This window comes from Galendromus occidentalis, unplaced genomic scaffold (assembly GCF_000255335.2).
Source record: "Galendromus occidentalis unplaced genomic scaffold, Mocc_1.1 scf7180000077167, whole genome shotgun sequence".
NCBI classification, from domain to species: Eukaryota; Metazoa; Arthropoda; class Arachnida; order Mesostigmata; family Phytoseiidae; genus Galendromus; species Galendromus occidentalis.
Genome location: NW_003805155.1, coordinates 500,454 through 515,737, shown reverse-complemented (window position 1 = coordinate 515,737; position 15,284 = coordinate 500,454). Strand labels below are relative to the sequence as shown.

Sequence of the window (15,284 nt, the reverse complement as noted above, 5' to 3'; positions counted from 1 at the left end):
GGCCAGGGGATCCGGTGATCCATCATCCAAACTAGCAGAACCACTCAGAGGGTTAGGAGTTGTCGTGCGAGGTTCCCGGCTCTTGCCTCGTTTCGGAACGAGCGCTTCTCTTGACACGGGAACTTCTTCTCTATACGGCGAGCTGGTCGCATGCTCAAAACGTTCGAAAGGATTCCGGCGAGTGCCAGGCTTCACGGTCGATCCAAGCGAGAAATACGATGACGAAACTTGATAACTGGTGGGAGCTTGCTCGGAGAAAGCGGGGAGCTTATCGTGATTCCGTTGTTTCGAATCGGATGATCGAGCGTGGGAAGAGTCTCCCCTTGAGCTCGCGGCCGGTCGTTGAGGGGGGTCATCGTGGAAGAATTGTTTGTCACTCGTCGAAAGTCTGGGGATTTCCACATGGGTCGGGGGAACTCCGAAACTTGAGAAATCGGTGTTTTCCTGGAGGTCGGGTCGAGGAGACGTCTCCGCGACAGGGAGTCTGACCGGTTCGAGTTTCGACTTCTTCTTTCGTCGCTTACGCTTGGTGCAATTGCGTTTGACGTTGGTTGCGATCTCCATGTGCAGCGTTGGTTTCCGAGAACTGTCGAGGTCCTCTCCGAGAAGATCGAGGAACAACTCCGGGGGTGGTAGCGCATCGGCGCGGATGTCCCGCTTTTCGAGGGAAACTGTGCGCGGTGCTCCCGAAACCTTGTAGTTGTCGCTGTCATCTCCGAGCCCTTCGTCTTCGAAAGCCTTCATCAGAGCTGAAGACAAGACTTTCGACTCGTTCGAGTCACCTAGGTAACGACCCACTACGCCCTGGATGACGTCTTTCAATTGAGCTTCATCTGCCCTCAAGTCCGGGGGAGCGGCAGCTAGCACCGAAGCCGCACACAGCGCTGTCAAAAGCAACCGCATCCTTCGTACCGAAGATTTCCCCCGTACAAAGTCGATCACGCTCCAATCGATTCACACGCACAAGCAGATGTTCATGTCCACGCGAACGTTTAGCTCTATACCTCCGTCGGATGAAGTTCTTGATCCAGACTGAGATCTGGCAACACTTGATGGTCTTTTAAGCCCAGCAGAGGAAAGAAGGTTTGAGCTGTAGTAGATGGATGGAGGGATGAATGAATGAACGAACGAACGGATGAATGGGGAGGGGTAGCTCCAGAACGATGCGTGCGACCGACGCGCCGCTGAACAAACACAGAAGAATGTAAACTTTGGAGACGTGAATTCGCGGCTCACGTTAGCGGGTTTAAGGTTATGCGAAGACGCCGCATATCCTCTCGCATCATCTTTGAAATCCTTCACTGTTCAAAATGTTGGCCCGTAAACAACAACTCGCCAACAAACCCCTGTAAGACAGACAGCCGGTCAGTCACTCACTCGCTCACTCAGTCCGCTCAGATATATAGATGGACAGGTGAACAGATAGATGAACAGACAAAAATTGACTCCCACGGAGACGCTCGTGTCCAGAGGCCGATAAATCAAGCGTGAAGGCCTTCAAAAAGCGTTAGCTGCCGCAGAAGTTGAAGTTGGGACAAGTAGAAACTTTTTTTGTTTCGTAAACTTTCGACAATCGGAACAACGAGGGAACCTGAAATAAAAAATGAAATGAGCGAAGATGAGCGAGAGATACAGCCGCGGTCAGAGCTCCGTACAGAAAACGAGGAGTAGTTTCCTGAGAGGTGGGAATCACTTTCTGTATTTTAACGTCCCGGTCGGTCGGAGCGTGAGTCTTTTCGTCTCATGATTATCAACCGTTGAATACACGGCAACTCACTCACGGAAAAGGCCGCTAGGTAAGCGATGCCTCGCTCAGAAGCGAAGTATCCTGCGACCGAAAAAATCCACCGCATGCATCGCGTTCGCAGCGAGTCCGCGGTCGAAATTTTGATCGCGGAGGTACGCAGGATAGCTCTACCCAGGGATGTTCCGGAAATCGGGTGAAGATTTCGGTCAGGAAAATTATCCGCGAGCTATAATTGGACATGATATCGAATCGAGGGACGGGAGAGCAGGAGAACTCCAAAAAGTAGAACAGACCGATATTTCGGCCCTACCAGCAGAAGCAACGAAGTTCTTCGCAGCAGGAATGGGGAGTGGATCGAAGGAGAACGAGATTCCCCGTGGGGCACAATGTGTTGTGCGGGGACATCTCACGCAAACGATCACAGCAATAAAAGGTTAAAGCACACCTAGCGGTGTCGATGATCCCAATGGAGTCATACCTGATGGCCGTCACAATGTCGCAGCTGCACAGATTAACCTCGCGAACGCGGATACGAAGTCCTACGCACAGTACATTCTCTCGGCGAAAATCTGCGAAAACATTAGCCGGCGACGTCGACAACGATGAGCGGGAGCAGCAAGATCGGTGTCAGATATGTGAACGAGCGTGCCGGCGGGCGCATCACTAAATGGAACAACAATAACGGCTACGACTCGAGCGTCACGATTGTGTCGCTGCCGTGTTTCACTTTCAGTTTTGCTCGGACAGGGTGAGTATTTGTTTCATAGACTTGACCGCAGGCGTCATTAACCTCACATGCCAGGATGTGGGCGGCATTCGGTCGATACTCTCTTCCCTCTCACCCCTGAAAAATTGGTTCCGGACTCGCTCTGGTAGTGACGTAGCGGCTTCAGCGAATTAATCGTGAGGTCTCCGACCAGAGTCGCATCTTCGTTTTTGGAGCACCGATCCTCGCGCGATCGTTCCTCGGAGAGATTTCCTCTTCCGAATGGCCACGACTTCGATTGCTTGCTGAACGGATGCTTCAACAGGTCGAATCAAAGTTCCGTTCGAGGCTTCCCCGATTACCAGATACCAGCGGCAGAAAAAAAACAGACGAGGGGCCTTCAGAGAGGGTGTGAAAACCATATGTTCCGGGGTGACTTGATTATTGAGAGTGAAGATGGAAAAGAGCGGGGAATCCGATGTCCTTGTTATGTTGATTGGACTTGGGGGAATGTTTTCGACAAAGCTTCCGGAAAACATTCAATTTCTACTTCATGTTTATTGTGAGCCGGGTGACACTCGTCGCGGGCTTGTGCGGAAAAGACTGGAAGCATGCGACACTATCCGGTCGTGATTCGCTCATTCATAAGCGAGAATTCACGACACAGTGTAAGTCTATTTTTTCTCTCGCTTCGTCTCCGTGATATCAAGGCTCAGTCAGTCAGTCAGCCCGTCCGTCAGAAATTCGGTCCATCATTAGACGTCCTTCATACGATAATCTACGACAGAAATTCCGCTGGAGAAGCGAGAGAACTGTGACTATAACTATTCCGAGATAAAACTCGCGGACATTTTGCGTCTGAATCATGCCATCCCGATGTGATGACACCACGATTCTCGATAAGGGATCCATGTCGTAGCTGCGGCATATAGCTCGTCAGATTGAGCCATGATCGCATGAAGTTTCCCATCAAGAGCTTCACCGCCAGAGAAAGTTAGTTCGCTTCGGGAGAAACCTATCGACCGCGCGCTTGTGGTCCGACACCAAACTACGACCATTTGCACCCGGTGCTGAATCATTAGCACCAATGACAATAAGTTCAGTTGAAATATTAGTTGCCGAAGACTCTCACCAGCTCCGGGAATCGATGGTGCTTCCCCGCCGAAAATCCAATTCAACGATCTATGCATCACAATGCAATTTAGCTCCAGAAGAAAAAGCCGTCGCCTGCCCTCTCTTCAGATCCTTGATGTCATCGTTTCCCGGGACTGCGGTGGGAGAAAAATGACCACTCAGCTGCCATGTAACCTTAGATATAACTCTTGCGTCCCTTCGCCACGACGACGGTGCGAAGTAATGTACCTCGAAATCTTCATTGAATACCGCTCGAGATCTGGGTGCTTTGCGATCTATTTCTCGATACGATAAACATGTCTATCGGGCCGAAAGAGTCGAATCGTTATTTTCAGAAGGGAAGAGACGAAGTACAGTCCGAAATTCCATTTGACCGAAGCTCAAATCAGAAGCATCACGAGCAGCCTATCGGCGCGTTGACTCCGAAGGCTGACAGAACCGATATCGCTTGCGTAAAAATGAAGCGCTAAGACAACGGTACGAGACGTGTTATGTTTCTAAGCTTATGAAGGGTAGTGCGAGCACTAATACCCTGTGGCCTGGCACTCACCTTTGTCTTTCGGCGGCTTTTTTCACCGCTTCTTCCATGGGATTTCTTTCAGAGGCTGTCGGAATGAGAAAACTTCTATCCCGCTAAAGACAATCCGACAGTCGATTTGCTTCATCGCAAAATTGACCTGGCATTGCGGAATTCCACAGACAAACGCTCGGCATCCCACTAACGGTAATGGTCGCTGTCGAAGTTTCCATGTCGCTTTTATTTTTCCTGATTCCAAGTGCCTGGTTCCTCGATATCGTGGATCGTAGTCCGTGGAACAGAAGTCAAGACAAGCTAATTCAATGATCACGCTCTGCGGCGACGAGGGTAACCCTCAGGATTCTGACGAGCGATATCGGAAAACAAAGAAATGGTAAAATAATTGCCGCAGTAATTGTTGATCTAGGATCAGAAGCTCAGAATCCGGATCCGGGTTCGACCTTGATCCCGTCCTCGCATGGGCATCAAAATGAAGTACAACAACGTGATGACACTCATCGTGGGAGAACTCTTTCTCGAAAGGTCAGTCGAAAGCATGAGTGAACGCCGCGGATCGATCCGGTCCCGAGTACTTTTCCCTCAGTCCTCGTTCTTCTTTTTCCGCTCTCAAGTTCCGCCGGATACGCGCTTGTTCCAACGTCGCGTCGGTTTCCTTATCCAGCGATAGATTCAGAGACTCTGACCTCTTTCGGTGCGGGATGAAATTCGATGTGCAACCTTGTATCATTTGTCATGTTTCGTGCTCGTACGGCGAGATAAGGCCCGCTGCTGGGACAACCTCATGTTAGGGATGCCCGAATGGGGGATGCTGCCGTTGGATGGGGGGCATACTACTCATTTCTGATGAATATTTGCCATGCAACATTGAGCTCCGGATGAAAGGCTGTTGCAGGAAGTTCATCTCCTCCAGCATACGCGGAAGAAACGAAATATCAAGAGGGGAACGACATGTTCCGGGATTCAATATTGAGGAGAAAATTCGAGGAGGCGGTGAGGCTACCTTCGGTTGCCCAGATGGCCCCATTGCACCAAGAGAACCACGAACCTACGCCCGCTCCTTCCAACGTACTGCAGCAAATAATCCCTTAATGGTCCACACGATCTGATGCTCGTGCCGCTAATGTTCCGGTCGGAGCAAGGAAGTTGTTTGAAGGTGAATTTCATTGTTTCCTTCCGGAGGTCTCATTCAGCAAGGAAAGTTGAGCAATGATTCTGAGCCATATTCCTCTTTTCCAGACTCAAATCACACGAGCCATGAGCTCTGAACAAAAAGTCACAGTCTCGTGTGACTTCTTCAATCCTCCCGCGCAAGTATTCGCCGCGCCGCGAATACACGAATTGAGCAATCTGTAGTAATTGTCAATGACTACGACCTGCAGCGACGTTTCCAATTTTGTCAATTCTTCCCTGAACGATTCCCTGAGTCTCCTCTCAGGGGATAAAGTCTCGTCCGACCTGCACTCTTCTCTAGATGAAAATCGTGGAGAATGAGGCATCGTCTCGATGACATTCGACGCGAAGCTCTGGGCTTATTTCTGTTCCATGAATTTCCAGCTCTGAAATGTAGAGGCATTGGACGTCACGATGCACCGTGAATATTATGGTGTGCGCAACCTCCTCTCCGATAGAGCCCCCCTGCGGGAGAACTAGAATCGGAACACGCAGAAGCTCGTGACCGAAAAGAGCCCGCTGGAGGAATCGAAACACTGAGGAGCTCCGCTAAAGCCACGAGTTTCACTACAACTCCAGCGTTCTGAACACTTTCCATCCTCCCCTGCCGCCATTGCGCTACTGCGTTTTTTTTTCAGCAAAAGCCCCTCTCTCATAGGAGCTCCCCTGTAGAGAAGCTAGATGAAATACTAATTCCACTCTAATAAGAGTCTCTCTAACAATAAGGGGTATAGAAGTTTAGGAAGCGCAGGGTTTTATGGAAATATTGACGGTCAGTGCTATTCCGGCTGTCCTGGCTGTCTCAGGATGGTTGATATCGCATCGACGCGTCGATCTTCGTAGTGACATATACACAGAGGAAGTAGAGCATCTGAGCGATTGGGATACAAATTATTCCAGGTTAGGCGTCAGATAGGTTCCGTGGTGTGCATATATTAGCGACGAAGAGAGATGAGCACCTATTCTCCAGCAGGTCGGAATTCAGAATTTCTTCGCTATTCGCCCGAGCGTATAGAAGTCTGAGCTTACAATCCGAGGCTTTACTTTGGGTCTCGGGACTTTCTACGGGAATGACCAAAATCATCCTTTCCGACGCCACCCGATGAATTACAATATTAACAAGGATAGAGCTAGAAACCGCTTCCCCGTTTGATGATTCAAGCATGAGCTCAAGGTACAGCTCACTCGAGACGCCGACAGTCGACGGAGTAGCTGACAGGGAGTCCGCGGCTTTCCTCGCGGCTCGTAGTCTTCACGGGGTGTGGTGAATGGCTGTCGAGGAGAAGATGTCGGAATAGATGATACCAGAAGCAAGGATTGCCCACTTCCATCGATCGGCTCGTGAGAAAATCACTGACATCTATCAAATCTGCTTCAGTTTTACCCGCTCGACAGCGAGATTGTAGTAATGAAGAGGTTCTCACCGAGGACCGATTATTCCTCTGTGAACGTGAAGTCGCTTTCATGACTTCGCGAGGAGCTTAGCTCCTCCATTCTTAGCGGAGGATCGGAAAAGACTTTTTCCACGCAACGCAAAGCAAAATCTGAGCACCGAATGGAATTTTATATACAAGAGGCTGATTTATTGATTCACCTCGAAAATGGATAGTCCGAAAACTATACAGCAGTCATTCTGTAAACCTTGTGCGTGCAAATCTCTGAACTCGGCATCAATGAATTGAAGAAGCATGGCTTTTGGACAAATTAACTCGTTGATGAGATCGAACGTGATGGGTCAGGCTCAATTCTTCAGCGGGTCTTTCCTGCCGTGACCTCATAAAACACAGAGCATATCATTGATTTTCTAGTCCGAAGAGAGAGCGTCAATACGAACATCTGAGTGCGGGTTTTTCATATTCCTACTAAATATTAACATTACGGCACGATTGCCTCCGTGCATTATAATAGCAAACGTAATAATTCACAAAAGAGGGGCTTTGTCGTCCAGATCTTTCCACATTTCATGCACAATATCTGGTCAGCCGGTAATTGTTCTCTCCTGCTCATAAAGTTTCTTGTCTTCTCCAAGGTATCTGGGACGATTACGACATCATTATTTTGTCTCGGAATCTTGAATAGATCATTGGGAAGAGGATGACTCTTGTCAATCGATTGAGGGACCGGCAAAGATTCAGAGCGAATCGAAGAGATCTCAGAAAGCAGCCTGATCATTCCTCCTCGGTTCCACGTATGTACACAACATGGAGAGTATTCTGCATTCCCGATCGATCACCAGGGTCTCCACATGTCTTCATCGTCTTCGTCGCATATGAAGAATCGGTGTTCACCATCGAAACTAAAACGGGGAGCCGAAGCTCCCCGATACACGTTTTTTGAATAGTTCACAGGTTCAGAAGGGGACAAGTGCATTTCGATATCGCTCGACGAGTGCGGCATCTCCTCCGATGAGGAGGATGACGAGCCTCTGCTGACTGAGGCCAGATATTTCTTCCGAGGGTTGGGGAATCCACCCGTTGTGCCAGGATGCGTCGGAGAGTATTTCTTCGAAAAGTCCAGCGGGGCATCGTCTTCGTCCCCACCGATGTCCATGTCGTGGTGCATGGAATCGGTATTGTTGTTATTGAGATCTTGGTTGAGTGGTGGAAGCATTCCCGGGAACGCGACTAGTTGAGCGGGGACGACCGGAGGAGATGACCGGTTCGAAGATGGAGAATTCGGTGGGAAAGGGGAGTAAGAAAGTGGGGGTGTCGAAACGCCGTGTCCGTTTTGTAGCTCGAGTTGACTCGTGGGGGAATGCACGGTGGGATAGCCTAGCGCCGGAGTTATCGGGGATGCGTCCAAGGTGTTGATACAAGACGAGAGGTGCCCTGAGAAAGAACATGAGACTTGAGATAGACGAAACCGTTGAACGGAAGTGGGACACCTGTCCCGGAAGGAGCATCTGGCATCGAAAGGCTCGCGGGAAAATCGCTTTTGAGGCTCCTCTCGATTCGAATTAGAACACGCGCAATTAGGCGGTGGCTCGAAATGCCCTGACGTGACTCCTATTCCCTCACCGATCAGTTTCTGTTTGACTTCGGGCTGTAGAACGTTGACATTATTCACAAAACGCGAGACTTCATTCGCGCATTCGGTGAAGCCCGCTCTGTACTTTCCGACGGATTCAGCCGGCGGCGGGGGTGTTTGGAGAGCTTGTCGATGGACGTTCTTGAGGTGGGTGACTGCCATTTCGAGAATGTCGGCTTTCTCCAATTTGTTGTGCCGGGCAGGCTGTGGAGTAGAGAATCGGATCACTGTTAGACCTTGACGGATCCGGACACGGGCTGGGGAAAACTCGCTCCTCGCCGGGAAGAACGTGTGATACCACTATGCGATAATTTGTCGATCACGACTTTAATCATTCAGTCTTCTGGACCGACGAATGAGGAATGATTCATAGAATTAAAGTCCGCTCGGAATGTTTCGAGATGACTGCCGGCTTAGCTCATAAATATCGGCTAAACGGACACGCCTCCGGACCCAATGCGGCTCAACTCGTTGGTACGGAGACCAATCGGCCAAAGACTTCGGAAGAGAAATCGAGCAATTATCTCAGGAAGAACGGCGGAACGCGTATCGGTGGGAGAAAATGATGAAATATAGGCAGGACCGACAGGGAGCGATCCAGAGAACAACTCGATCGGTGGTCACGAGTTGGCGTCGATCAGATTCGGACCGGTCGCTTTAGAGCGCACTCGGATGCTTTATCGCCACCTCGAGAACAAGTCATGCCTCGTAATCGAATCATAATCATGATTCATACGATCATCCTTCTTCTTCTTTTCCGGTGGAAATCCGTGTTCCGGCCAAATTAGGAGAACAATTAGACCGAACTTCGCGGCCAAAGTGGTTCATCACGACTGGAGCGGCGCAGCGTGCAAGCGGAGGAAGCAGCTTGCGATCCGACGGAGAGGAACGCGAACACCGAAGTAACATGGTTTGTGTGAGCGATTTTTCTGGCCTCAGTGTCGCCATCGATTGACATGTCACGAACGGCCCCGAGCTGCCGGAGGAGATAATCGCGTGCCTCGACGACTGCCCGCAATGCGAGCAGCAATGAAAACAAACCAGAAGAAAAGACAGGACCGAACCAGTTCCTAAAATGGTACAAATGCCTCGTGGACCCTCTTCGAGCCGAAGAACTCCACACGTTTCCGAGCTCTCATTCGCGATCGGATCCGTGGCTCGTTCGCTCCGTCTCCCCAAACCCGAAGGTGGAATGTTTGGGTGGCCTCAATGTAGCCTTTCGAGAGGATTCCGCCTCCTTTGGAGTCATCAAGCTCTGGGCCGCGCCACAGCGCGAGGAAGTACGCGCAGCGTTGGTCGAGATGACCACTCAGCCTTTCGCTCGATCAGATTCAAACTAGATAGGACAAATGCCATCTGCAGAAAAACAAGTCGGAAGGTACTACTCACGTCTTTGTTGAGTGCCTCGAGTATGAGATCCTTGAGTTCTTGTAGACATTGGTTGATTCGCGCGCGACGTCTCTTCTCCATCAGTGGTTTAGTCGCCTACAGAAGACGAAACGATTTCAAGTGAGACCTGATCAACTAAGTAAGACCTTTCTAAGCGGCTAAAGACTCTAATCTCTCCTCCTTCACGCTGAGAGATTCCGTTCAATCCCATTGAACATCGAATCATATCGCGAATAGAAACTGCTCCCTGCTTGGAAAGCCGACATTACGACAAAACACTTCCAAACGAAACCCTGATGTCGCATTCATCAAATCCCTGAGCAACCAGACGCCATCCATATTGTGAAGACCGCTATCTCTTGAGGAGCTACTTTCTCTATTGCCTCGGACAGTATGCACCTCGGAATCTCTTCTAAATCCTCGCCGAAGTCTCTTGGAAATGCTCCGATCGTGCACGTTCTCGAGCCTAACCCCGTGCCGTCACCGATGGTTTTCAGGGACGACTCGTACGTGAGCATCGAACAATGCACGCGACGTATCTCGAAAACGCTTCAGCGCCTCTCAGGGGATTGGCCATCCCGACTGAAACGCAAATAGTTCGAAGGCGCCTCTCAAAAGGTGATTATCATCTTGTGAAGTCGGTCTTTAGAGCAACACCTCGACCCATCGTCGGTCGAGCCACCGATCTACCGTTCGGTCGACGCGCCGAGCACTGGGCACACAAGGAGATGGGGCCTATACATGGTGAACCAGAGCCAATCATGTTTTGGGTGATTTTTCTTAGAATAATAATAGAGAGGTGAGAAAACACCACACCTTCTGTTTACTTTTCGCCAAGCCGTACCGTCCATTTACATAATTTCAGAGCGTTCCATCGATCTCGATCGGTTCCTGTGTGTATATACTTGTCTCGACACGGGCATGGAAGTATGAGCGATGCGATTCGAAGCGGACGAGGAAAAATCCAGTTTCTGTCCGTTGGACGTTCGCATTGAATGAGCGTTCCACTCGTGTGAGTGTTCGCCGCAGCAAGTGCACAGGTGCACAAAATCTCGGCGACAAAAGCGGATAACCGGCAGAGGCACCCGATTCCGAATCTGCGCACTAGGCTCCAAAGTTTCCCGAGGTTTTTCGATGATTAGGATTTCTTTGATGAGATGAATTTTGGAAAGCGCCGAAAATAGTGAAGGGACCCTGGCAATTGGCAATTGATTGCGGCAAGTAGAGGTCCTGCTTCAGCGACGCGATCACGACGCAGAGCGCTCGCGACGGGAGAGCTAGAGCACCAATCCGAGGAATTTGGCGCTTCAAGATCCATGGAATTACTTTCCCGGCATTCGTTAAAAGAGAAAGTGGTATACGGCGAAGATTCCGCCGTCGATTCTCGAGCATGGAACCTCGATCAATCGTTCCGAGCGAGCGCGGGAGCGGCGATTCCAAACGAGGTATCTAGATAAAGCACTTGTCCGCGTCGAGTATCCAAAAGAATTGATGCGGCGAGAACAAAATGTCGTCAGCATCGTATTAGCCGCTCTTTCCTCGGCACGGTGTGCCAATCCGCGAATTTCGTTGCCGCTGATTGACTGACAGCGGCGACCACATCGACGACGGCGGCGGCAGCCAGTAGCAGAAAACGGACAGTCATCACAACTTCTGGATTAGACGATTAGGGAGCCAGCAGCGGAACGCACAACGATTTCGGTAATCGGCGAAGACGTAAACTTAGGCCAACGTCGTTCCGCGTCCTTTGTCCACAGGGAAATTTGTCTCTGTGCGACGAGAACTTCTTCTTGGCACCTGTTGCGCGCCGAAGAAAGCGCGCGAGATCGACTTAAGAAGCTCCCGTATCGGGTCCTCTTGAATCTCCTATTCCTAAGAAGCAGCAGCTGAGCAAAAAGTTACCTTCCGGAGTTCTTGGGCCGGAGTCAACGGTTTCACATCGTGCTGACCATCCGACCCACGGCCGATCGTTGTGTGCATCGCGGTCTGGTCGTTGGAGGAATCGTCGTCGAACCGGCCGGAGCCGCACGTCAGATCCATGCTGTCTCCAGAGCGAACTGACACTTAAGCTCTGCTCGTCTAACGGGCTCTTGGGGTGTCTGCTCTAAGACCCTCTCCATTCTGGGGGTGAGGGCAGAGGGTCAGGGGATTCGGTGGGGGGTGAGAATTAGGGGCTCACAACTCCCCTGACCGTTTGTTCGTATTACATACACCTTGTGCCACAAAAAACCAGGAGGAAAGAGAAGTGGGGGCAGCTTGTCGACGCACAGTTTACGATCGCTGAGCACTTGTCCGTCGCTCCGGAGATCTCCCTGACTGACTGAGACCAGGACGAATCGACGAAAGCCGAATCGGGAAGATACACATGGAAGTAAAACGTTGAAATTAGCTCACGCTCAGAAATGCGGTGGCAATTGAGCCTACTCTCGTTTTCTATGTGGGCGCACCTGTGCCTAAGCGTATCGCGCAAACGAATCCCTCCACAAGCATAGAGTATTCTCAGATTGACTGAAAATTGGCGTCTGAAGTGGCGGTCGCCGGCGATGAGCGGAAACCGCTTTGTAAATAATCGTCATTTCCCGGTAGGACGAAGTTTCGAAAATTCTCCCGATCATTCGAGCTAGAGCAATCGAGGCGCGTGTCTCTGACACGGCCCTGAGCCCGACGCTTTTGACGCCGTTTTGACAAAAAGTATCGATTTAGTCTCGCCACTTAAGAGCCTAGAAAACTGTCCGTGTTCCATTCGATCGTTTCGGACATGGAATGACACCCGCAGGAGTCCGATTGCAGAGCGTTGGAACGCCTCACATCAGGACGAAAATACTTTCATGATCATATCCTTTCCTTTAGTCCGAGGCCAAAGCTTACCAGACCTGACACCGCACCCTGGGCAATTCTGAGGTCCCACACTCCGCCAGCCACACAGCGACTCGAGCTGGAAACTCTCTCGCAATACACGCGAGGCGATCGGAGAATCGCTCGAGTACCTTGTGACTGCAACGGCATAGGATTCGAGTCCTCGGGGTCCCTCCCGGAGCGAGATACTGCTACTTCCCCGTGGAACTGAATCGGCGCGTCGGAGGAGCCCGATGAGTCGAAACTCGGAAGAGATTTCAGCGTCAGGTCTGCCGTGCGGACAATTTAAATTATCAGGTGTTTGCTCCCGGAACCCCCTGATTCCTGCTCACCTACTCGCATCCCGGAGCTCTCTTGCTTTTCGATCCAGGAATCTGATCAGATGACGACTTGACTTGGGTCATACCCCAGCGGATTTGGGCTACGCCTTTGATAGAGTCTGCGAGTCTCCATGTCGATCGCCGCGGCTAATCACGCGTCCCAAGGAACGTGGATAAGGGTGAAGTGAGGCTTCGGAGTGTTCTCGCTCGCGACAACTAGCAGTATGACGAATAGGACAGTGATTATTGCTGTGACGCCGTGGATCATGACTTCCAGGCGGTGAGGCGAACCGCGGCGGGTAAGCGACAGCACGAGTCCTGTTTGGTAAACGGCGGTGGTGGCGAACTGCTTGGCGCGCGTCTCCTCTGCGTGGACGCTTCTGTGAAAGGCAAGGAGTGAGCCAGCCGAGCTAAGATCTCAGCCAAGAATCCAGTCAACGGCAGTCTGCTGTTCTTTCAGTTGGACGGAGGAGCGAGCGAGCCAGTGAACGGACGGGCGAACGAACCGAACGAGCCGGACAGACTGACAAGCGAACGTCTGTGAATCTGCCTCCTCGCCTGTTCCCACGCTAGCTATAGGCATCGGCGTCGTCGGCCACACGACTCACATCCGAAATACGACGACGACAACGACGACGACGACCACTACGACAACGACCACGGAGAAAAAGTAAAAGAACGAAACGTCAAGCGCGACACATCAATGAGTTCCGCGACGCACTCCCAGGGGGCGCTGCGGAGGTAAGAAGGCACCGAGCGCTTACCACCAACAGTCTACGTCGGATAGACGGATACTATTGCTGATCTCAATAAATTCAAAGATACAGAAGAAGACAAAGGGACGAATCGTGGACTTCGGGGGTGATGCCCGCCGCTCGAGCACCCATATGACAATAATTTGGCTCTAGATATCCAACCCGATCAAATCACTGATCGTTCCGGCATAGGCGGCCGTACGGTCGTATTACACATAGGATGTGGGCGTTCGATTGCTAATGTGCCCCGGTCCAGACTTCTCGGGGGTTGGGGAGCGCGCGTCATCAAAGACTCAGAAAAGGCTCCGGAGCACCTCATGCATCGGAGGGGAGCTCATTTGTAGGCGACGTGTCACTCCGAACATTGGACCGATTGGAAAGTCATTCCCTTCTCTTCAGAAAATTCATAGCACCGAGCGCTACTACTCTTCGGGACACTATCGGGATCATGTGCAGTGGGGCGATCGGCGAACATTCGAGCGAATGGAGGGCTAACGACTGAGAAATCAGAAACAAGCGCTGGGAGCTTTCGGAAGGAATCGCTTGTCCCAGAAGACACGAAGAGCTGGAATTCCTTCCATGATCGCTTTCGAGGGCCAGCCTCCGCAGACGTTTGCAGCTTGAGGGAACATTCTTTCCCTCGGGCCAGACCAATCATTCTGCCGAGTCCTGTTCGCACACTCAGGCACGATTTTCTAGCCTCTCGAGATTTGATCGCGGCGACGACGTCCGAGCAAATCCTTCAAGGGTAGCTGGTCTGCGCAAAGTGCTTTTCCCGTAAACCTCCTCCAGGACATCATCACCATGGGTTTCTGAGAGACCGTGCCCCGCGTCAGATGTGCTCCCATGTTATTCGTGCACCAGCTCGCGCCCGCGGACCTCGATAGAGTCGGACTTACGATTTTCTCTGCTTGATCCTACAGGCGACTAGCTACGCCGCGCCGTGAGAATCGTCTCGCACTCGAGCTCCTCTACGGAACCTACGTAGTGTGTCGAAATTCTCGATCCGACGTTCAGATGATGATGACTCAAGGGATTCCAGATAATACTCCGCCTTCGACCTCGCAGGCACGGACGTAGGTATCGGGGACCCTCAAGGCACGTGCTAGGCGAAGTCTCTTTTAATTTTAGGGAAGCTACATTATTCCTCCGAAATCGTTTCCCGGTTCGGATAGGAAGGAGGTCATCGTGGAGGATTCCATCGCTCAATTATTCGAACACATTGGTCGGTCAGGAGGTCGGACGTGAGTTTCAAGAGCGCGACCTAGTGGCCGATGCTACACCTGCCGCACAGGGTGCGCGAACCTCCACTAAGCTATAGGCCGATTGCGGAGAGGAGCCGAACGCAGAAAGACCGGAAGAAGCTAAAAAACTTGTTGTTCCACCCACAAAAATAGGCGCATGAGAAGCATCCTGTGCTGTCTGACTGTGTAGCTGCCGGTCGGTCGAGCTGACTGCCTGCCTGCATCCTGTGCTTCCACACAAGAACGGAAGCACACATTATGTAACTAGCGCCAAGAACCGAGCGAGGCACTCTGCCCAATATGACGCGTGGATTGTCGCGCTCAGTTATGAAGGTCATCAAGGGTCGAACGATTACGAATCGCTCTAGATGATTTTCTGGAGCGATTGGCTCTCTATC

General features: G+C 51.3%; 1 protein-coding gene across 1 annotated transcript; it reads right to left on the bottom strand.

The window, feature by feature from the left end:
- Positions 1-7,524: 7,524 nt before the first annotated feature.
- LOC100899918 (transcription factor HES-1-like) lies at positions 7,525-11,640 on the bottom strand. Its single transcript, XM_018638740.2, has 4 exons — positions 11,614-11,640; positions 9,712-9,807; positions 8,313-8,526; positions 7,525-8,123 (listed from the first exon to the last, which is right to left on the bottom strand). The coding sequence occupies exons 2-4, from the start codon at positions 9,790-9,792 to the stop codon at positions 7,525-7,527; spliced, it is 894 nt and encodes a 297-aa protein (XP_018494256.1). The 5' UTR covers positions 9,793-9,807; positions 11,614-11,640.
- Positions 11,641-15,284: the final 3,644 nt, after the last annotated feature.

Coding starts and splice junctions, on each gene's coding strand:
- LOC100899918 (XM_018638740.2), bottom strand. CDS start 9,792: ATGGAGAAGAGACGTCGCGCGCGAATCAACCAATGTCTACAAGAACTC. Junction 8,527..9,711: donor TCGAGGCACTCAACAAAGAC/GTGAGTAGTACC, acceptor TCTACTCCACAG/CCTGCCCGGCACAACAAATT. Junction 8,124..8,312: donor AGTCAAACAGAAACTGATCG/GTGAGGGAATAG, acceptor GTTCTTTCTCAG/GGCACCTCTCGTCTTGTATC.